General features: G+C 39.0%; 2 protein-coding genes across 4 annotated transcripts in view; both read right to left on the reverse strand.

The window, feature by feature from the left end:
* Positions 1-16,695, reverse strand: slco2a1 (solute carrier organic anion transporter family, member 2A1). Its single transcript, XM_035654058.1, has 14 exons — positions 16,287-16,695; positions 10,695-10,832; positions 9,388-9,550; positions 8,596-8,805; positions 7,948-8,046; positions 7,711-7,850; positions 5,994-6,066; positions 5,693-5,857; positions 5,067-5,268; positions 3,853-4,000; positions 2,473-2,636; positions 1,881-1,945; positions 906-1,026; positions 1-816 (listed from the first exon to the last, which is right to left on the reverse strand). Exons 1-14 carry the CDS (start codon positions 16,347-16,349, stop codon positions 696-698), a joined length of 1,872 nt encoding a protein of 623 aa, XP_035509951.1. The 5' UTR covers positions 16,350-16,695; the 3' UTR covers positions 1-695.
* A 2,738-nt stretch (positions 16,696-19,433) lies between these two features.
* ryk (receptor like tyrosine kinase) overlaps positions 19,434-23,831 on the reverse strand; it is a 39,888-nt gene continuing 35,490 nt past the window's right edge. For all 3 annotated transcript variants that reach the window (XM_035653360.1, XM_035653361.1, XM_035653359.1), the window contains 4 exons: positions 23,696-23,805; positions 23,415-23,574; positions 21,987-22,123; positions 19,434-20,696 (listed from right to left, as the gene is read on the reverse strand). In XM_035653360.1, coding sequence (XP_035509253.1) covers positions 20,585-20,696; positions 21,987-22,123; positions 23,415-23,574; positions 23,696-23,805 — 519 coding nt within the window. In that variant the 3' untranslated portion in view covers positions 19,434-20,584. The remainder of the gene's footprint in view (positions 20,697-21,986; positions 22,124-23,414; positions 23,575-23,695; positions 23,806-23,831) is intronic.

The raw sequence follows: 23,831 nt of genomic DNA on the forward strand, positions 1-23,831 counted from the left end.
TTGATTCATTATATTGTATATTTTTTTATTAGCTAGTAATACTTACAATAGGTATGGAAAAAGTATGCAATCCACTGTAATAACTATCATATAACCACACCAGTAGATAGCATAATATGTGGGTAATTCAATGTATGTACTTGATATCTTAAAAAATCATTAGCACTGTAATTAAATCAAGTGTTATATATGACCATGTATGAAATGAGTACTGCAGTTAATCACAGATGTCTCTGTGTATGAGACAAACACCCATAAAAAAATAAACTTAAATATTAAGCTAATACAGTTAATTAGTTACAGAATATGTTCCCATTGGAAATAGAAACCTGAATAGATTCCTACTGTTTAGCAACAAGTTATACACAAAGATATTTATCTGTTGTTGGAACACTCTTCACACAAGAGAGGTTGTATAAGTGGATCATACTGTCAGAGTAATTCCAAACAGAAGCTTTAAAGCATTCAAAAATATAACAAGTTTTCCCTTTTGGAAAAAGGAATATCTTAACTCCAGCCAGTGAAGCACCAGGTAGCGAGGTGGGCCCACATATATTGAGGTCAGTGTAGGCCTGTTCTTGGCTTTGGCTTTCTCCCACTGACACAGCTTTGCTCAGCACACTGTTCTTCAAAAACACCACAGCAACGCTTTCAGAAACAGACAGGTTTGGATTAACACAGACGCTCAGGGTCGGTCACAGTAGTCCTTCAGGCCTCTTCTCCAGACTGTACTCCTGGGTCCGCTGCACCTTCCAGCCCAGCATCATCAGCAGGGCGATGCCCATGACCTTATAACCCACCTGTAAGCCCAAGTACCTGCAGGGGTCACACAAATAAAGATAAGTGATGTGGATGTACTGCATGTGCACATGTGAGGATGTGTTCTGAGTGGTACGTTTTCTAACCTGTTCCTCAAGATGTTGTTGTCATAGTAACCACAGCTAAACTTCTTTCCGCACACATGCTTCCACCAGATACATGACGTATCGATGGCCATCCCGAAGAGAGCAGGGGCAGGCAGCCAGGCTGAGAGGAAGACAGAAAGACAGTGAGTTCAGGGTAAATGAATTTATAGCCCCATATGGTTGAGGTGGAGCCACTAGAGGGCAATCCAACATTTGCTTAAAATAAATCTATGAGGAAATACTCATAGTGCTGACAAATGTAATTCAAAATTAGTTTAATTACACTCCCTAATTTTGTTGTAGAACCCAAAAAGCAGCCCCACATCCCAGTGAACTAAGAGGAAACAGTATGGAGCCCTTAAGTGTGCAATATTAAATGAAGGAATAAGTATAATAAATTAATTATTGGTTAATATATAAATTAACCAATAATTTAGAAATAATTAATTAATTATTATGAACTGTTATTTCATCATTTTTTACTGGACTTTTTAAAATTTTCATTAAAAAATGTGTACGTCTGGTTTTATTCATAATGCATATTTTCCACTGACACTTTTATTTCATTTTATTTTATATGTCGCTTTTGTGTCATACAATGTTTATTACATATAAAATGTATATGAAATAAAAATGAACCCCTAAACCTGTTACTATAAAATAACAAAATAACCATAGTTTTAATCATTTCTTAAATTACTATAAAATTTAATTGTTCATTTATATATTTTAGACAATTTATTCATGGGATTATTTATTTCATAAAGTCTATTTAATATTGGACACTTTGGGGCTTTATAAACTGTGAACTTTGTTGAGTTTCAAAATAATAAAAGTGAGCTAGGAGGATATTTTGGCATCTGGGGGTTCTACCAGGCACATTAACAAAAATAAGTGTTTCATTAATACAATAACTAGTCACTTATATTATAGAGTATAGCACTACACACAAAGAGTTTTGGTGTCCTAACTTACCTAATACTCTCATGAGTAAAAACTGAATTCCTATAGCAAACGACTTCTCTTCAGAGGGAACAGATCTGAAAAGAACAGAAATAGAAATTAGGTCAATACCTGCATTTTCTATTGATATACTGTTTTATTCTTGAATACAATTCTGGACAACAGTGGTAGTGATAAATTGATACATTTGTTTTGTCATGTATTAAAAAACACACACTTTATATAAGATCATTTAATAAATCCATTAAGCATCTTTATGAACCCTTGTAAAACTAATTTCTCATCAGATTTCCCAACTGGTACAGTAGTCTGTTTGCATTTTTGATGAAAGAGCCTGGCAGAGACTAAACAAGAGCAGCTCAGCATTTGACTGCAGCAGTTACTGGGAAGTAATTGGCCATAAAAGCCACTTTTAAAGACATGACAGAGGTCCACACTGATTTGGGGAAAGAGAGGTAAAGATGTGTTGGATACAGTTGTATCAGATTTAAAAAATACATATATAAAAGCTTATATAGAGGTCAGTGCTATGTCATCAATGCTACAGTATATTATAACAAATAAATGAGTGAATATGGTGTTATATCCTGCCATCCTTCCTTACCTGAGCACCATCATGTACATGGGGTTGTGAGTGAGGCAGGCGATCAGTGATGCCAGAGAGATGACGAGCATGACAGGGAGAAGAAAATGTGGGCAGCTGTTTGGACAGGGAGCTGGGCGGGCATGACTCTGGCTCCCAGATATACACCTACAGTTGGTGTATAGCTGTATCCAGAAAGAAAGCAAAGGAAATATTAATGTTGTTATCTGTACAAAGGTATATTACATGTCAAAATTAACCAGCAATGAAATCTAGTTTGAAACAGTAATATAAGACTTGAAGACATCTGAATTAATGAATAATTCCACAGCTTTCAAATGCCTTCACGGTTTGTTTTTTTGTATTTAAAACTGATTATTTCTCCTCAAACAATTTACCTTTCTAGTGATAGCATATGTAATAATGTATTCATGTATTTCTGTGATTTCTCGGGATTAATCCATTAAACTAGCTGTAGCCATCACTGTCTGGGTTTGAGCTTCAGTATTACACAGTGGGCTTACATGCTGAGTCAAACTGACTAATACTCTATTAGCAGTCACACAATCCACCCACTGGAAGATTATTCACAAGCACAAGCTGTGACGTTATAATACTGACGTTTTGTCCCTCTTGAAACACTTCCTATATGCTCTGTGACTAATAATAAGCATTGATCGGACATTGATTATGAGCCACTTGTGTCCTGTTAGCAGCAGAACAGTTTCTCTGTCTGCTCCTAGACTGATGATGATGAGACACATTATGTATTGTAGGTCTGGGACTTCATATCACTGCTGATATAAAACGTGATAATTTCAAGGACCACATAGCAGATATATATAATATATATATATAATATAGAAGAGCCAATCTAAAAACACTCTCAATGCAGCTTGGCATTTTATTTGCAGTGTGCATTCCCTGCAGCACTCTACCCCCGACTACACAGTTAAAGGTTAATTACAGGCTAATTTACAGATCCTGTGCTGGGACAAGAACCAAATGCCTATTCCTTCATCCCACACTGAGAAAATTACACAAGATTATAGAAGAAAATTATACCGTTAATTACTGTTATTATAAGTTTTAAACCCTTTAATTTCTGTAAAAACAAATTCACTCATCTTGGATGTTATATATAAAAAATAAATTTCAATAAATGTCTGAATAAATAAATCTAGCATTCCTGAGGTAATTTCACTGATTACTCTTGATGAGTTCTTGGGCAATCTTTTTCCAGTGTTGTACAAATATTCCCCGGATAAAAAGGCAACTAAATGTCAAGTTTTATTTGTACAACCCCAAATCACAAGCATGTCTTAATGAATGATCTTATCTAAGCTCAATATATAAGGTGTGAGAGGAAATAATGAACAGATGCTAAGAAGAGGCACTGACTTGAACCCTGTGGGTGTTGTTGGGATCTTTGGTGAAGTTGGTGCAGCCCGCATGACAAGGAGAAATATACTCGACACCATCAGAGCCACACACAGGGTTGAAGGCACTGGTAGGACAGGAGCAGTTGGAGTAGCACGAGGGTAGAGACCTGTGGAGGGTCGAGAGAGTCAAACATAAACAAGTTCAGAGCTAATGTTTGAGCAACCTATTTTTTCTTTAGCATGTGTTGCTTTTGACTTGTGACAAAGGTTCAAAAATTATGTTTTCAATATGTGCTAGATGTCACGTACACATACATATAAGCAAATAAAGTTAGTTTCTTTAGTCTCTTTAGCAGCTTCTCATTTTATCTCATTTAATAGAGGAAATTATTATTATTATTAGTTATTAGCATTTTATTTAGGCTGCTGTCAGACCATTAAAGGTACTTTGTGAAGTTTTTGACCACTATATATTGCTATAGAGCAATGTTTTATCATTTTTGTTTGTATACACTTACACAATACACTTTCCTGTCACTGGTTTCAGGCTATTCCACAGATCTACAGTCAGTGGCAGTAACGTGCCAAGAAATGTAGAAAATGTACGAACAAAAAGCAAGGAAGTAGAAGGCTATTAGCTATCAAACATGGATATAAACAATGCAGGTTGCAAAATACTGACACACAAGCATGGATGTCTTTTGATGGTTGGACATGCACTTAAAAGTTATGTTAAAAGGTAAGACTAGCTTTTAGCCTCTTTCTTGGCCAGCCTAACATATTGCATATTCATGAAGGCAAACGTTAACGAAGGAATGGGATATTATACTGTATCAAGTATCCTCCCTGTATATGTGTATGCACTGTACATCCATATGTGTTCAAAAGGATTGTATTATTGTTATTTTGTTGAAATTTGAAAAAAACATGGTCCAAACATGTTTAAGATATGTTCACTAAATTTGTTTCCAGTAAAATGGCCACCAATGATCCAAATGTTGACTTTGATTTTCAAAATAATACTGAGCTGGTAGGAAATGTTATAATTGCTATGCGGCTATAATGTGTTTACAACAGGCTGCTTCTTGATTTAATTGTAGTATTTCACATAAGGTAGGCTGTGTGTATGTAACTTTGCGTACATGAGAACAACAATAAAAGTGGTTAAAAAAGTTGTTAAATGTGGTTCCTATGAAAGCATCACCATAAGAATGCCCCACTCTGCTCACTCACCCATACGTTCCGATTTGGTGATTGACCTCGAAGACCTTCTGTGTGGGACAGCCCATGAAGAAGAGAGGGATGCAGAGGAGGGTGGAGGTAGTCAACATGACCACAGAGAAGCGTGGGATGGTCTTCAGAGAGAGACCTGCCCTCTTCATGATGACCCCGCCCATCAGCATCCCCACTGCTACTGCTGGCAGATTGATAGCACCTGGGAACCATGAACAGCTTAGTGACCCACAAGTAAGGCATTTATTGACTACTAAATATGCCCCAAGGGGTTTCCTAGACATTATGTGCCATTACAAATGGTCTGTAAATAAATGCAATGTTGCAAACTTAAAGGAAGCCCAAATGGCATTTTCATTTATGGAAAAATGACAGTACAAAGCTAATTCACTCTTTGGAATGTTGCCATGGTACAAGTGGGTTGACACACTCCAGAGTGTCCACTGACTGATTTTAACAGACTGTTTCATTTCACTTCCAGAAAGTTCATAAAACTGTTTAATTATATGTATTAATTCGTGCTGCACATTATGACTGCAAGAAGTTGACTGAAAGGGCAATATTAATCTATAATATAAGCTTTTCCCCAAGCCCCATCTTTATGTATGCACTCCTACAGTACCTACCTACGAGCAGGCTGCCGTAGGCGGCCGAAGCGTTGTACTGTCGCTCCAGAAATTTGTTAAGGAACGTAGAGAGACCGGCGATCACTGAGGAGAAGCAGCATTGGGCCAGGACCAGCAACAGGAAGAGAGGGCTCAACAGGAGGTGGACAAACATTCTGGGAAACACTGATCAGACACAGTCACATACTGATTATTACTCTGGAAATGATTCATCTATCTGTTACAGTACATGTTAACAAGATACAGTCAGTTAATGAATCCAACAGGTGGAATGACTGCAGTCAGAATATAATAAACTTACTTTTCATGAAATCAAGTAAAGAGATATCTGGCTTCTTGAAGTCATCATTCATGTCAGTTTCATTTCCAATCACCTGAAAAATAATATGAAGTATAAACAGGAGTTTGTGTGAAGGCATATATTCAGAGTGTAATGAACACAGGAGCACTAATGTAATACAGTTGTTGAAACATAATTCAAACATACAGTACAGTCTGAAATCAGCCCTGTTCTGACTAGGATGAATTGTTACTTTCTGTTTTTTGTGCTTTTTTTCCCCCACTGTGCCACAGTCTCTTAGAATAAGCCTGTGTCTCTTTATGCTGCATTCATGTGACGTGGGAACATTAGACTGAATTGACAGCTCTGTGCAAAAGCTCCACAGTGTTCATGCATTCAAAATCATCCAAAGCTGTCAAACATCATAATGGGAGATTTCTGTAGAGTTTTTGTCTCTCTTTTTGTGTTTTTTTCATGCTTAAATGAATGGTCCTAGTTTTGATGTGCGTCTAAATGCTTATTTTACAAGAAACCAAACCTTTTAATGTCTCAAAAAATGTATTATGTATAGTGGTATGTATAGTGGTTTCTAACCTTTTTTGTCTGATGTACCTCTATATCGCTATCACATGAACTACTCTATCTATCTATCACTATCACAAGTACTCCTTCATCAGCACCACTGGTCATGTTCAGAATATTTTAATTAAAATATAATAATTTTTAACAGATTTTAGTGTGGAGGTTAAGTTACACCACAAATTTGTTTTAAAATTATTATTTTTTTATATAATTTAAATGTCAGGTTAGACCAGTTTGTTCAAGTTTTGCATTCTTACTACCACTACCACCTGGAGTTTATTATATACATATATTACATTTATCAATTACTTAGCTAATTATTTCATTCATTACTTTTTTCTTTATTTATTTTGACTTCTGTGTTAGCTAACTAGCATGTTAACTAGTTATCATGCACTCTCAACAAAAGCAAACAAATTCTCAAGTACCCCTGGCAGGGAATTGTCGATTAGGTGTCACAGTGGAATAAAATTGATATTTTCTCATATAGGGTGTTAAAGGTGCTTTAATTTGCTCATACAAACTGTTTCACAGTAAGTTCTTTCTTGACGATAATGATGAATTTAAGCCAGAATTATAATAACTTTATTTAAGTTTTCACTGTACTTAATTGTATCAGACTAAATAATGGTCCTCAGCCAGCTCAAAGATGTCTTTTTATAATCAAAATGGATTGATATTTATATCAAAATGGTCCAAAATGGACACATTTACATGCTTATCATTTTCATATTTTTACCAGGTCAAGTTCTGGACAAAGCGGTAAAAGCCAAAATGTTGTTTCATTAAAAGTGTGAAGAAAAAAGACTTCATCTTATCTATGACTAATGTTTTCTGCAGAATGTTTAAAAGGTCTGATACAAAAATAATTCACGTACAAGTACAAGTACATGTACATGTACAAATCATTTATTGGTATTTGAAATATGTTCAGATGATATGTGACTAATAAATGAGGAATTATGTGTCAACACCGAGACAATTTTTGTTTTATAACTTCAAGCTGGTGAAAAACCAGAGGAACAGTAAAATGCAATGCTGACATAAAGCCAGGAGGTGTCAGTAGAACATGAAAGTATACTGAGATATATTCAAAGAATGTTCAGACATAAAATAGGGCTGTTTGCTCTAAAAGATCTCTGTGAGTGTGACTTACATTATCTTCTGAAGGCATTGTACGAGGAAAGAAGAAGTAGGGTATGGAGGTGAGGATCAGGCAGCCGGCAGTGATGAGCAGGCCCATCCACCAGGCCCCAACCCAGCGGGGATCACCTTGTCTCAGCTCTTGTTCAGCTCCTGTAGGAAACAGGAGACACCAGACATGAGTGAACCATCTTTCCTGCTTTAACCTGTCTTTAAAATAGCTTTGAGATGCCTCTAAAGGCCTCAATACCTAGACCGGTTCTGTCCACGTCCACGTAGATCTGCAGCACGACTGATCCCAGCAGGTAGCCAATGGCAGGCCCGAATACAGATACTGCAAACAGGATGGCTGTGAATGATAAAGAAGCTGTGAGGCAGAGTTTCTGAGGTACTTCTCAATGTTCTTGCCAACTGTGACCTTACAATTATAAGGTTCTATCTGACTTTGTGTTTAATTGTCAAAAATCTGTTCAAATAAGGGGGATATCTTTCTGAGAACATGGCAACCTCTTATGGACCTCTGACTATCCGCCCAGTTCAGTTAGGTTTGATTCTATGTAGAAAAGTAACATGTACTGTGATGACCATGGGTTAAAGACTGACTGTCTTTTTTAAATCTTGTTTGAACTTGGTTAAAATGCTACCATGCCAGACAGCGAGCTTGCTACTGTTAATTACACAGCTCATACTGTTTATTGGCAAGAATTAATGTTTTTATGGCAATGAAGGCCAGAATTTTAACATGCAAGATAAAGTGACCCTATCAGCAGAAAAAATATCAGTGGAGCATTGAAAAGAAGAACAGCACAGAAAGTTTTTGATTATTTAGAAGTGAATTTTGAACTTATAGGTAGATTGTGTTATTTTAATCTAAACAAATCACCTACAGGCCATTCACCTATGTAAAGAGGGGAATTTTCAGGTCCAGCAAAATCATCAATGTAGGAAATCCCAAACGGCTGGATGGGCACCGAGCCCACCCCGAAGAGCAGCTGAGCGCTAGCCATTAGTAGCCACAGGTTGTTAGTGTCAGCCAGACGCCGGGTCTCGTCTCTGCCACAACTGGGGTCGCTCGAGTTACCCTGCAGGTGGCAGATGTCATGGCGATCTGGACGCAGCAGGTGGTGACACACGGACAGACAGAGAGAGGAGGAAAAGGGAAAAAAAGACAGTAAGAGTTAATGAGACGCCAGTGGATGCAGATGTCCAACTACTTTAATTTCCTGAAGCTTCTCTGGCCCTTCACTGACACCCTGTTCAATGCCAAGGTACTTTGTCTGGGGGCAAAATGAAAGACGGAAGAGGGAAATTGTTATTACAAATTAAATGCCCTTAGGTGACTCTAATCTCCTTAGCTTTCAGCCAGTGCACAAAAATGAGAAAAAGAAATGATGTTTCCTTCTTATTTATTTATTTAAGTTCAGTTGGAGAGCACCAGCAAGCCTTTTAAATACAACATTTGTTGCAGAGTACAGAAAGCCAAACAGCAGAGACTTGTTTGACTGGAGTGCTACGGAGCCTTTGCTGAGAAGATGCTGCAGCGTTCTAGACGAACCCTTAAGTAAAGTCTCATAAATTGCATTGACATATTTGTACATTCATGAGTCCCCTGTTCTGGACTGAGTCACATTAGCTGTCACAGCGGTGCCAGGAGAAGCAGCCTGGCCTTATATTTAGGTCTTTGTCTTACTGTGTAAAACAGAGTCATATTCGTAGGGCTGGGATAGGAAGTGAGGTAAGGTCAGGATCATGGCACTGACAGCCATCAGTAGTCCACCGATTCCAATGATGCGAGGACGGTGAACCCGATTTCCAAAGTAGCTCACGAACACTATCAGCACACTGTTACTGACCTAAGAGACAGACACAGACACATTTCAAAAAAGAAAATGATCCAGATACAGCATTTTATCTAACTGTTAAACAACCAGTCCTTTCACGCTTAAGTTGCAGGTCTCACAGTTTTCTAGGTTACCAATACTCTCAAAACCAAATATGGAAACAGTCAGGTTCAAACTGTAATCCAAAGTTAGTGTGGTCTGCAGACAACGCAGGCACAGTTAATGTCTAAGAAACGTGGAGGCAGAAAGAATTTCAAAAATGTAAAGCTTATCTTTTGGCCATTTTAGAGCAGTGGAAACAATCTGTAAACTGACATATTATCAGCTTTTTCAGTTGACATGGCAAAACTGTTATTAGCAAGATTAGCATTAATACATTGTTGTATTTCTGTCCACCTGATGAATGTAAGTTTGAGATTCACTCTTTGTTGCTCTTTAGCTGCTAAATGCTACTGAGCTGGGCAGGTAGTGTATGGATTTGTTTTTGCTGAAAACTGAAAAAGCAGCTGGAAACAAGATTTATGAGAGTGAATCAAACAAACAAACAATATAATGAGCTGCCTGCTAGACGCTAAAAAGCTCTGTAATGCGAAGGATCTGCAGAGGCAGGTGATAATTATCTGTGGGTTCATCGCTAATCCATTACACATAGTCATTTGATCCATTGTTAATATAAACATATCTTTTATAGCAGCTTTAAATAACCACACTAAGAGGAGATGTTTGGTTTGTGTTTCCATAAAACATCACACAATCAAATCAGATGTCGTAAATCATGTTATAACTTCAAGAGCAGCCAAATCCTGAGAGCATCTGAGTTGTAAAAAGCCTAAAGGTAGCTAATGTCAAAACAGTGATTTAATTAGTGACCCGTGGTGATGCACACTTCTGGAAAACATTTGTCTCTGTGGTGCATTTAAATCCCACTTGAGCAGTAAAACTCCACCACCCTCCACAAAGAGCACGTACAGTACATTCTTTGATTATTCTTATCAGTATGAAACTGTTTCAAAATACTTGCGTCTCGATTGAATTGTCAGGAAGTGTAATTTTGATATGTTGCTTGTTCTCCAGTTCCTCATTTGTCATCAGTATCCTTGAAATACATCTATCATGATCTCAAGCCGTGTGAGGGTGTGTTATTGTTGGCTCCTACCTCGTTTAGAGAGGAAATGGTTCCAGAGGAGTAGCTGCTGAGGCCGTAGCGTCTCTCGATTGTGGTGATGGTGCTCTTGAAGTAAGCGCTGTAGAGCAGTTGGGAGAACTGCAGGAGTCCGTGGCACAGGACAAACAGCTAGGACAGACAGACAGTACAGGAGGCTTGAGTCTCAAAAACAGAAATACTGGTATGTGAAAGCAGCTGCAGTAAAGAAATGTCAAATCGGAAGGAGTGATGTTACTTGCTAATATTATCAATATATCATTAATATTAATCCCAAGTGTGCAGTATGCTCTGACAAAAGCTTGTTACAGTAATGGATCCAGATTTAAAATAGCTTATAGTCATAAATGTCTACTGTCTTTTACTTTCACTGTCTGTTGTGTTATTTTCAGCAGCAAGAGGCGTTTGGCTGCACTCACGTAGAGGAGGAACAGACTGAAAGCCTAAAACATATTCCTTCTGAGAAGCTTAAACTGTTCCAAAGAAATGAGACCAATTCAGAGGAACCACATTCTCATCCCATGTGTTTCAGAAAAGTACTGTTGAACACAATTCTTTGGTGTTTTTCAGCCTGGCAACACACTGATATGACATTAAGCTCACCCAGTGGAGTATATACTTCAGACATCAGTGAAGCCATATTATCTGTGCGGTAAAATGCATTGAGGTAAGTGGAAACACTAAACAGTTGCTTCACAAACACATGGCACAACGTACAAGTACAAACACATCAGGCCTGGACTGATTGGAGGTGTAAAATGAGGGAATGTGGAGTAGTAACATAAAACATATAAATATTGTCAAATGTAAGTAGAATTGTTGCATTCAGAATTTTACTTAAAGCGCCGAAAAGGAACTTTCATTTTGTGTTCATTCTGGCGACCCCTATGGACAAAAGAAGTAGTGCTGCCAATTAAGACACGGTGACATTAGCATTAAGAAATAGCTAATCTTATAATAATAATCATCTTTATTTATAGAGCACGGAACGTTAGTAAGGGCTTCACATAAAATAAAATAAAACACAAGTTATAAAATCATCAATTTAAAGAGAATTTAAACCAGGTAAAACAAGAAAAACATTTAGGAAATAAAAGATACTACAGAAAAATGTTAATTCAAGTAAAATCAGGATAGGCTCGCCGATAAAAGTATGTTTAAGAAGGGACTTGTTTTTGGGCCTCTTTGCCTCTATTGGATAGGACAACTGAAGATAGACAGGAAAGGGGGAGAGACAGAGGGGATGACACGCAGCAAAATGGCCACAAGTCAGACTTAAACCCGTGGCCGCCGCAGCAAGAATCCAGCCCTGGCAACCAGGCGAGCCACCAGGGCGCCCCAAGAAGGGACTGACTCAGCTGATCTGATTTCCTCGGGCAGACTGTTCCAGAGCCTTGGGCCCTGACTGCAAACGCTCTGTCCCCTTTTGTTTTCGGCCGGGCATCTGGAACAGACAAAGGACCTTTGCCCGAAGATCTCAAAATAGTACAGTGTTAAAAGGTCTGAGATATAGTAGGGGGAGAGACCATGTAGAGCCTTAAAAGTACTGAGTCAAATCTTAAAATCAATTCTAAAACACACTGGGAGAAAGTGTAAAGAGGCTAAAACAGTGCTGTGCTCGTGATGGGGGTCCTTCAATCCATACAAGAACTGAAGTGTGAAAATGACTTACTTTCCATCTCTGGTTTCAGAGGCTGTTTTTGTTTTAGCAACATGAATGAAGCATGAATGACGCGGAAGATACGTGTTGAGATTAGGAGTGAATTTGCAATGAAAACAGTGATAAATCCAAGCTTTCAGTTAGTTTACTGGCTGCCAGGTCGGCTGAGGGAGAATAAACTATGTGTTTGACTCAGAACAGTTAATGCTCCTATTAAAGCTTGGCTTTATGTTTTGTTAGCGCGCACAATAGATGCTTTTACACTGTTACTTATATTTCATCCTCATTTCGAATCAAACGAGCTTCAATTATCTAAATGATTCGACAGGACTAGTTTGCTGGCAGGCAAAGAGCTTCTTTTGTTTGTGATTTAGATTCAAACAAAAAGTTAGTGGTTCACAACTGTTTCTTTAACCACAGCTTCAGGTCAACTTGAAATCCACTTTAGCCTTTAACGAAGTCGGATTAATATTCTTTTTGCAGATAATGCCTGATACAAATATTGTGTTTCAGAGACAAGTCCCTGGCTTTCAGACAATTTGGCCTTAACATTGGAAACACATAATAATTTAGATAACACATAATCCATTAAAGTGTAAATTTTCACCATAGGCATGAGAAACGGCAAGACAGTGTTTTCTTGCACCTAATCAATATTAATGATAAAATACAGCAGGTCAGTTTTTCTGGATGAAGGAATGTTGCATAACGTTGGTGCTTGGCTAAGATATTTGTACACTATTATAAATAGTGAAGAGAAGGGGCAGCAGCAGCAATTAGTGCGGAGCGCTGCAGTGCGTCAGCACTCTCTCCCTGGGAAGGCGTAGAATGTATTATTTATCAACACTGTTAATACAAGTGATTTAAGCCTGTTTGATGTTTGCAAGCAGGAAAGTGCTTGTGCAGAGTCTCCATGGATTATGTACATATTTATCCCTTTTGAACACTTTCAGCTCTGTCTGTGTGGACGTTATTGTCCCAGCCTTCAACCCTGCTGCGAGGGGAAGAATTGAGGGAAGTTAACACTTGAATTTAAAAATGCTTTTATTTCTGGGACACGTGTTGTAGCTAAGACGCTGGATAGCCATGGATTTCCATGAGGAAATGATGGGGTTTTTTTGCTTCAAAAAAAAAAAAAAGCTTGACCTACTTGGTCAAAAAATGAAAAGCTTAGTGTATAAAGTCTCTGAGGATACTTGAAAGAAAGTAAAGCCACAGAATGACCTCCCTTCATTGTGAATCAAACAAAAAAAGTTTTGCTGCACAATAGCATCATAATCAGAGGACAATTTTCTCTGATTTACAGCAAACATTAAATATTTTGGGAAATGATTCACTTTCTTGCAGAGAATACAATTAAAAACACTTTCTCCACTAAATATAAAGCTACAGCTAGTAGACGGTTAGCTGAGCCTAAAGACTGGAAACAGCTAGCTTGGCTATGTCTGAAGGTAGAAAATGCAGCCTACAAATTAAAGATTGCTAATTAATATTTTATGTAGGCCTATTGTGTGTTTAATCAGTACGGTTTCCCAGGAGCTTTATGCGCTGGACTACTTGTTGGCTAAGAGCATGGATTTCCTGGAGCCTTGTCGTCTGGCAGATAACCCCCTACAAAACCACAACCTGTTGTTTTTACACTTCATCTTCTTGTGCGGATTAAACAAACAAGATATAACATGTTAATTCATGAGCTTTAGATGTGGTTATATAAGGATTCTGTTACCTCTGGACAAAGCTAAGCTAGCTGTTATCCAGTCTTTGTGCTAAGCTAGCTATCTAGCTGCTGGCGGTTTGCTGAACATCGCAATTTTAAGAGTGGTATCAGTCTTCTCTCTGCAAAAAAAGTGAATAAGTGTATTTATAAAGATGCTGAACTATTTCCTAAACTCTGACAGACACAAACGCCCTCAGGTGCACTGAGGTGTGGAGCACATTTCTTGCCCCACTCATCAGGACTTAAACATTATGTGCCCTCGAGCAGAAACTTGGCTCGGATGCTGGCAGCGATATCTTTAAAGAGGGTTTGATGGTGTAACCTGGGTGCAGACTAGGTGTAGTGCACAGTAGATAAGTTCAAAGCTGTGGGGGAAAAAAAACAAACAGAACGTCCTGATGAAACTGAGCAAATAAAGAGCAAAGCACTGTACAGCATGTACCGCCGTCAAGAAAAGATGGATGGGCTTGTTTAGCCGAGTGCAAAGTGATTTTGTTTCATGTGAGAAGCAACCAGGCCAGTGTTCTACTCCTTTGTTGCACTCGCTATGCAGGAGGCCAACAGTAATCAAGAGCTCTAGCGTTACAGTTTGACGCAACACAATTTAAAAGATGTACTCCTCTGCTTCCACTTCTCAGCGCTGTAGGAATGACTTGCAGAAAGAGCTTTACTGACACATTAACCTGCTGCTCACACTGCTTTCACTCTAAACTACTCCCATTATCTAAATATACCGTTACACGGCTTTGAGCTCGGGCTTCGTTCCCACTGTGAAGGACGGATGGAGAGTTCATGTGAAACGGTCATATGATGATGTCTGTAGGATGAGCCATACTGTGTCAGCTTTCTCCACCCTATTTGTACTTGTTTTCAACTGTAAAGTGAAGACTTAAAAAGATAAACATTAGCAGATTTGCAGCAAGTGGAACAAACCACAGTGTGTGTGAGAATGTGTTAGCTAAACACTGAAGATTTTCCAAATAGATCTTCACCTTCTAGAAACTTAGAAGTTGCTCAAGTTGTTCCCCCTGTCATCGTCTCCAAACTTACAGAATATAGGTGTATTAGTCACGCGTCATTCACACAACACAACACCAATGAAGAAGACATGTCATCTCTCGCAGAGTTTCGCTGCAAGCTGCATGGAGTTTTGCCTCATTATTACTCACAGCCCTGGAACAAACTGTTTCTCTCCCATTATTGCCATACAGTGAAGCACAACTGCTCCTTTTGGCACTCAGCGGGGGTACATTTCTGCCTGTGCCCAGTGTTCAGTGAGACTCTTAATATTGCAGCCAGAGGTGCAGAAAAAATACCAAACATTGAACTGGACACAGCTGCCAAACACATAAAACGCCTGTCAAAAGTGACTCACTGATGCATTTAATGATAGACACAAAAAACTAAATATTTCCCTCTATAAAAACCCATCTGAAGGAGAATTACATTTCTAGAGCTGCTGTGATTAATCGAACAATTGACTGACTTGTTAAACAAAAATGCTAAACAAGATTCAAGGCTCCTTTGGACTATTTTAGACTGTTTGATAATTTCCCCCAGAGCACTAAAATGGGTCATTTTTCTACTAATCAGCAGATTCATCAATAGCAAAAAATCTATATTAGTTGTAGTTTTAGAAATTACATTATTACATTTTTCCCTAAACTTAATTTTTAATTTGGCATAAAGATTAGTCTGTGAAACACTTTCAACTACTGAAACAGGAAAAAATTATTATATACAAAATAATTAAACAATTTATATATATCAAAGTTTACATTATATATATGCTATATCGCTCAGATTAAACATTAAACACGGTTGCGCGTCACTTACAGTGATCATAAAATGAATGTCGAACATTCAAAGAAACGAGGAGAACTTTTTTTCTTTTCTTCTGAGCTCTGTGAAGGTAACTCAAGTTTTTCCCCCAATATTGAGCACTACAATCTGCAATAAAGCTCACTGAGTCTGGACAGAGAACGGTTTTATTTAAGGTGAAGCTCTGTTTACTCTTATACGACACAGACAGCAGAAACTATACTCAGAAAAAAATAATTATTATTTGAGTATTATCTGTGTAATGTTACGTAATCGTCTACAAATAAATCAGGTGGTTATATAAACAACGAGGGAACAAGTGCTGCGGGTTAAAACAAGAGCTTTCATAGTAAGTATGCAGCCCTCCGTCCGGCGCACTGATGCCTACCTTCACGCTGCTGCAGCACGCCGTCCCGGGCTTCTTCATGGTTTTGGAGGAATGTATGTCCATTAGTTGAGCTCCGCTGCCTTTCGAGGTTTGTGTCAGAGGTTGTCTATGTTTTCCCTCCGGTGTGCCGGAGAGCTGCTTTATGACCGTCGGTGATGTAATTGGACTCAGCCCACAGCTCCACGCGCAAATGTTTTGAAAGTTGTGAATTGGGAACACACTGTCCCGCGCTCATTGGCTGAGTCACGCGCCAGCCTGTCCAACACTCACCTCACCTGTGAGAAAGTGTTAATCATGATAATAAGATAATACATGGAAGTGCATGATGCCATTCAGGTTTAAAGTTCCTGTGTAATATTTGGCGCTCCCGTGCTCCCGGTGGAGCCTCGCTTTGTTCTCCAGGCGGCCTTAATGCTCCACTAATTGCGGTATGCGGCTCTCCGAGCTGTTTGTGCCTGAAGCTAATGAGAACAGAGAGAAACCTCTGCTAATGAATGGACCCTCACACTGACAGCCATATGTAGCCGAGGAAGCTCTGTCGTTCACCTACAAAATATGTTTGTGTGTACAGTTATTCCAGGTGACAAGAGGAGCTCTTTTGTGTAAACTTATTATTGAGTGTGAAGGAAAATTAGCTAAACGAAAAAAAGAAACTACTACTAAATACTAAATACTGCTAAAGGTTAAACCGGTGTTGTAACGTGTCAATAGATGGATAGATAGATATGAGTAGGCTACAGGTGTTACTATAACAATACCAATAACTTCTGTTAAAGTGTCCCAACATGCACAATACAAGGACCCTAAAACTGAAGCAGCTAAATCGAATTCAGCAATCAGTAATTTAATTAATAAGAAATAATGCCTATTAAATACCCCACATAAAGGGTTTTAAATTGTAGTATACCATATATGGACCGAATTCCCCACCAGGTTGCCAACACACACAAATTCCCGGAACAAATCCATGAGTTCAGTGTACTCAAGGGGAGCCGGTTACAGCGCTGTTTATCTCTAACGCCACACAACGCCAAGAGTCCGTCGCTTATTAGCCCCCTTTGTTCTGCCTCCAGTACAGTTAGGATGTTAGGTTTGATATCCATAAGTGCCATTCATGTATACCAGTACTGTACTGGCAGTACATAGACTTTGTGCTGTTCATGTTTTAGGTGCAGTTACAAGCTGAAGGGGTATCACATTCACAACATGAAAGCCGTTAAGTTGAGCAGTTATTCAGGAAGCAGGTAAGGAAACATCCATAATTCACACACTACTTTTTGTGTTTGCTGATGTCATCTATGATATGATGAGATATTGTGCAGCTCGGTCTGGATCAACCAGTATTTCCTCTCAGTTCCTTCTACAATACTTCTGTTTCCACTCTGAGTGTTTGACATTGGTCACAGGCGTTGCTTGTAGCACATTCTGAACAATATCAGTTATACGTTAACTGGACGGTATCTGAAGCAGACACACATGTACCTGTCATGAAGGTATTGTAAGTCATTGTCAGATATCACCTTGATACACCAAATACTTCAGATACTTTTAGAATAAAGTGAATATGAATGTGATTAACTGTTGTTATGAGACCTCCTAATGCCATACAAAGGATTATAGCAGCTCTTATAACGCACTGTGAATCTGATATGATGTATTGTGCATGGAACTGTAAGTGTTGATATGGGTTTCACAGAAAGCCTTGCCCATTGATTAATTACCCCTCAATATAATTCAAAACCAATTCATTGGTCAAATAAATGTGTTGCTAAGCAACAGACATGAGAGTTGATCTTTGGTAAGACAATATTCAGATTTACAAGTGTGTGTTCAAGTATAGTATAATGACACAGATTCCATTACTCAAAGGTGAGAACAAAAGAGGTCCCTTTCAGAGTTATGTCACCATTTGATACTATTAAATAAGGAAACTGAATGATAATAAAAGCAGATGTAAAGTGAGTCATGTGGAGCTGAATCCAGTCTGGAATCCATCTTGTTTTAGATGCGGCTACAAGTAGGAACAGGTGCCTGTTCCATGTAGCAGGTTGAACTGAATTCATTTGCTGAACAATACCCAGAAACCCCCTCAAACCTGGTGAAGTTCTGGGTTTTACTTTGGAAACTTGTCCATTTAAGTCAGTCAACCCTACAGTATTGTGACACAGGAGTCTGGTAATGAGAATGTCACTTACTCAACATGTCTTGTGGCTGCGTTGCATTGCGTTCTAATATTATGCTGTTAGTGTGGAAAGGGAACAAGTGTGCAGAATTGACACAGGTTCCCTGACAGTGACTAACTGCAAGATAACAATGACTGATGATATTTGGAAATTATGTCGTCTTCAAACGCTGCCGTAGTTGTGGTAATATCTCAACCTGACTTCACGTCACTGATGTTCAGCTTGTGATTTAACGAAATCTGCACCACCAGAAATGACAAAAAGATAAAGTTGAAGAATTAAATGCAGTGATATTGTCAACATTTGTCAGTGAAACACCATAAAACAGTATTTAGTTAAATAATCAGGTTGATGTTTATGCCCACACAAAGTAAAAGAAATATTGAACATTTCTGTCTCAACATTTCTGGTGTTAATTTGAACAAATCGAACTGGATGAGGACTTATAATGAAAGGGATTTAAGGATTCTGCACAAACTTGATTTTATATAACTTTCCATTACAACATCATGAAGAAGTGCAGTGTTCATGTGACATCAACTTCAGGCTTAAGCTAAAGAGGCAACAAAGAAACCTGAAAAATCTAAGAAAAGTAATAACCCATAACAGTGTTCTTCTATTACGTACACAAGGACGTATATTTGGGAATACAGATACTTAAGTATTAATAGTTAAAGCTTTACTCTTTTGGATGTTTTCTCTATCAACAAGTGGACGGTTGGCATGGCTGAACAGCAAAGGCATCACTGTGGTTTGAAGCTTTCAAGGCTAAACAGAAAAACATCCTTGTACCAAAACACTTGGCTTCAACTGTGGCTTTTGTGGTACAAAACAAACATTAATATGGTGTCAGGCATTCTTCCTGAAACAATGAGAGCAGATATTGTTTTAAATGCACAGCAAAGGAGCTATACTGATACACCACGTGCTTTTGATGTTAAAAATATAAATAAAGCAGCCATTCTACATTTAAAAGATCCCATTTAATTTGTGGATAGGAATTCGGGAAGCAGTTTACAACCTTAATTCAACATGCAGTGACCATCACAAAGATGTTAAAGGTGGGAATAAGATTAGACCAAGCTGGTAGGCAGTTTTGTGTGTTCACAGTGATTATTAGTGTTCTAGTTACTCGCAAAAAAAAAAAAAAAAAATTAAAATAAAAAAAATCAGTCCAAGAATCCTGTGAAGGGCTGTGTTCTGACACAGAACAATCAAGCTTATAAAATAGAAACATAATGATAATTCTGTTTGGAGGTTGTGATAGTGGAAATAAAATGTACAAAAGAGGAAGAAGGTGGTGACATTCAAATAATAATAGTGTCCAAAATTCACTCCGGATGTTGTTTAAAAGTTCAAATAAGTAGCTTTGTGGTGCTGATCTTATATGAGCTGTGGTGTCTATACGTCTGATCCACGAAGAAAAGAAAACTCATCTGTGGCACAGTCTTTAGTGTCATCCAGAGGAAACAGTGTACCGTTCGTAAAGGTCTCAGAAATCTTCGCAAAAAACACAGATCTGGTTTCCAAGAGGGATCTCGTACCCAGCTGGAGCTTACTGTAGCAGAGTGAAGCAGCATGTTGGAGAGTATGGTTACGTATACAAATGAAGCCCTTAAGTCTACTTTGGTACCTAAATCATTCTGCTGTAGAGTCCACAACACATCTACAATTTACACTGTTTCACTAAGTTACAAAACTGTAGAAAATACTGTCTTTAAAACCAGAGGCTTCAATTCTTCCTTAAAAACATTTGTCCGATGGCACAAAAATGTCTGTAAATGTTGACGTGCTGTACAGATGAGGACATCCTTGCACTGTTTCTGTCCTCTTGGCAAGGGCAGAGCACCATAAATGCCATCGCTAGACGCTTTCAAAGCATATGAAACAATATTCAACAAAGAATCCTTTTACTTTGCTATGCTGTAAAAGGGTAATTCAACTATATAAAAACTCCAAAAGAACTGTACAAAATAAAATCGTCAGGCTTAAGTCTGCTCTTTCATCTGATAAGGCACATTTTCATACATGTATTCCTTATGAATAGTGTCCACCAGCTTTTAGTGTTGCCTTCTTGGGGAGAAAAAAAGAAGAAGAAGAAGAAGAAGCTTGTTTTCACACGTAAGCGCCCAATGCTGCATGGAACTCTGTGAGGCACTGAACGAGCTGCTGAAACTTGGGCCTCTCCTCTGGGTCCAGGGCCCAGCAACAAGCCATCACTGCAAACCTGCAAGAAAAAAAGACGAGTCGAATCAAATGTATGTCTACGAGCAGTTTCAGGACAATGTTGGGTGTTTTGTGCGTGACAGGATGCAGTGGGAGAGAGAAGGAAGGTGACCAAAACTCAGGGGTTGCGTTCCACATACAGGAGCTGCCTGTACTGCACTGATATAAATGAAGGAGATATAATCAATGTATCACCTCACCACCTATTGTATTTAGAAGGAAACCCTGTTCGGTTATTTAACAGATTTCAGGTAATTATTCCCTTATCTTTGTGGATATTTAACACTACTCTACGAGTTTTCCAGGGCATACATTTTTTGGTCAGTTCAAAGGAAACATTATTAAGTTGTCAAAGCTAAAACTTTTTCAGTGTATTATGGTGATTCCATACAGTCAAATTGTATTGATAGCTGTAGCTCTTAGAAATAGTAGTGTGATAAAGTACTAACCAAAGGGAAAACATTAAAAGGGCAATAATATGCTCTCTTTGTTTCTCATTCTATTAGCAGTCTGAAGTGTTTTCTGATCTGTGCCTTTCATAAGGACATGAAAGCATATATCGTGGATTTGGTTTTGGACAGATTTTAGCAATATCCCTTAAATAATCAAAACAAGATTGGCTGACTGCGCTAGTAGGGTTTTAACTTCACTGGGACATATATATAGACGCCTATCATCAGCATGAAACGATTGATACTTAATAACAATAATTCAGAATTTCTTCATAAAAGGTAAGGCTGTAACATCTTTCCTGATTTTGACAGTACCACACAAAACTTGCTCACTGATTGCATCGTGCATCACACACTAATCCACCCGGGTGGTCCACCACTGCAACCCTGCTCTGAGCCAGGAAAAACCCAGTTATTAAGGTGACAGCAGCCTCACTTCAAACTTGATATTGAGGAAACAGCCTGTAAATAATAATGCCTTGGTGGGAAAATGGCGCCTGTGGGTACAGACTACTCCTCCTTAAAATTTGCAGGATGTTGATAAGCTTCACAACAACTACTGTGGTACACAAACCATGTGTCACCAACAGTTCGTTTAGTAAAAATCTGCAATAACAAGGTTGGCTGTAGCTGAACATACACACACATCCTTTACTGCAGAGGTCTAAAAACATACATTATGTGTTTATTGATAACAATAAAGATAAGCAGAAATACAAACGTTCTGATGTCCTGAGAGTGACTATAACATTTTATTTAATTTTTAAGAGAATCTGAAAATGTACAGATCATATTTGTGTTTGTGTGTGCGTGTGCGTGCTTGTGTGTTTTGTACGTACAGTTCATCTGGGCAGTTGATAGGTTGTGCTATTCTGTACCCATCCTTCAGGTAGGCTGACATCTCAAAAGGGTCGATGTCCACATATGGGGTCTGACCCAAAGTCATCAGTTCCCACAGAGTCACTCCGAAGGCCCACTGTGAAGACACAACATGTGTGACCAGTACTGAACATTCATTTACAACAGTTTCTAAACATAATCAACACAAGCTGTTGTCTTTAATGTGCTGTCATCACACAGGATAAACATAACCACCATTTCTATCCAGAGTGCGGAAAGCCTGCGATGCCCGCTTGCATTCAAATACAAAATGTTCCACAGGAACAATACGAGGAAATGATGTTGATACTTTTATTTGGATATACATCATTGCTGCAAGTTCTTGTTAAGACACAGAAAGTAAACAGTAGGGCGGCCGTTTAGGGAGACTGGGCGTTTTGAGCTCCCATGTCAGCAAGGGCCCACCCTGTATGTGTTGTTGTACGGGCGATTCAATCTGACCTCACAGGACGGGATAAGGAAGCGAAGCATTTCCCTATTAACGCTGATTTTATTATTAACCCATATCTAAGGTCACTGGTAAAACCAAAGTGCTTACAGTAGGAGTTGACCCTGCACTGCACTGGGAGTCATGCTAATCCTTATCTAAAATAAATCAACCTGACAGTGACTTATGAACAGAGAAGTTTCTGTTGTGTTAGCATGTCATAACCTTTAAAGGAAGTGAAGGGAGTGATTGAAGACACAGGGCGGGCTTCTCAGAGGAAAAACGCGATATACAGTAAGTCACCCTGTTCATCAGTGCCCAGTTCACTGCCAACATTCCCAACAAGGCCTTAACATGTCCATAGTCACTTTCTCGTCCTGTCCAGCTTGGTATCCAATGTGCGTAACCACTGACATAAGGGTATGGAGTATTCATGTGCGTAAGAGCAGCATGTGTGATGCTCTGATGATGCTACACAGGTCTACGTACTTGTCTGGACTTCCCCAAAAGCTTAGTTGAATGGTAGTGCCAGGCCTCTGTTAACTGTAAATGTGTTAGGGGAGGGGAGTGACTGCCATGAAGCGACGTGAACATAAGAGGAATGTGGAGAGGTGGGGGCATGTCTGTCTGGTGTCTCAGTGGTGTCTCTAAGGATCTGTTGAGCTTCCTGACTGTCTCTGCCGCGCCTGCTGTGCTATCCTGAGACAGGAAAGAGGGAAGAGCTAGAGACACATGGTGCTAAAAACACCACTCCTCCCTTCCCTCTGACACCTTGACCAGCGTCTAAGAATGGCTTGGATACAACTGGTGCCATTTCCTGCATCACCTTCTCTGGATCATGCTTTGTCTTTTTAGTAAACCCTTGAGAGAAAGAGAAGGTTAATTATAGGGTTTCATGGTTGAGTTGCAAGAAGTAAATCTATATGTCTGCAGTTCTTACAACATCACTTGCACTGGAGAAGTCGTTGTTGAGCAAGCTTTCCAGGGCCATCCAGCGGACTGGTCGGTTCTCATTATCCCCCAGACAGTGGTAATCCATGGGAAACAGGTCTCGGGCGAGGGCATTGTCTGTGATCTTCACCTGCATGTTGTCGTCAATGCTGTCCGAGGGGTGTCAAGAGAGAAAAGTCAGCCTCTTTATATTTTAGTGAAAATCAAATCACCTGAATGCTACAGGGAAGAAGTGAGGACAAAAAGCTGAGCTGGGTCAGGGACACTTACACGCAGTTCCTGGCGGCGAGGTCTTTGTGTATGACCTCCCTGCGAGACAGGTAGCTCATTCCACATGCAATCTGGATGGCCATATAAACCAAGTCTTGTTGAGAGATCGCCTGAAAGGAAATGAGAGAGAGAGAGA

Source organism: Morone saxatilis, unplaced genomic scaffold (genome assembly GCF_004916995.1).
Source record: "Morone saxatilis isolate NCDOM2014 unplaced genomic scaffold, NCSU_SB_2.0 Contig12, whole genome shotgun sequence".
In the NCBI taxonomy this organism is placed as follows: Eukaryota; Metazoa; Chordata; class Actinopteri; family Moronidae; genus Morone; species Morone saxatilis.

Coding starts and splice junctions, on each gene's coding strand:
- slco2a1 (XM_035654058.1), bottom strand. CDS start 16,349: ATGGACATACATTCCTCCAAAACCATGAAGAAGCCCGGGACGGCGTGC. Junction 6,067..7,710: donor CAATGCCTTCAGAAGATAAT/GTAAGTCACACT, acceptor ATTATTTTTCAG/GTGATTGGAAATGAAACTGA. Junction 5,858..5,993: donor TTTACTTGATTTCATGAAAA/GTAAGTTTATTA, acceptor GTGTCTGATCAG/TGTTTCCCAGAATGTTTGTC.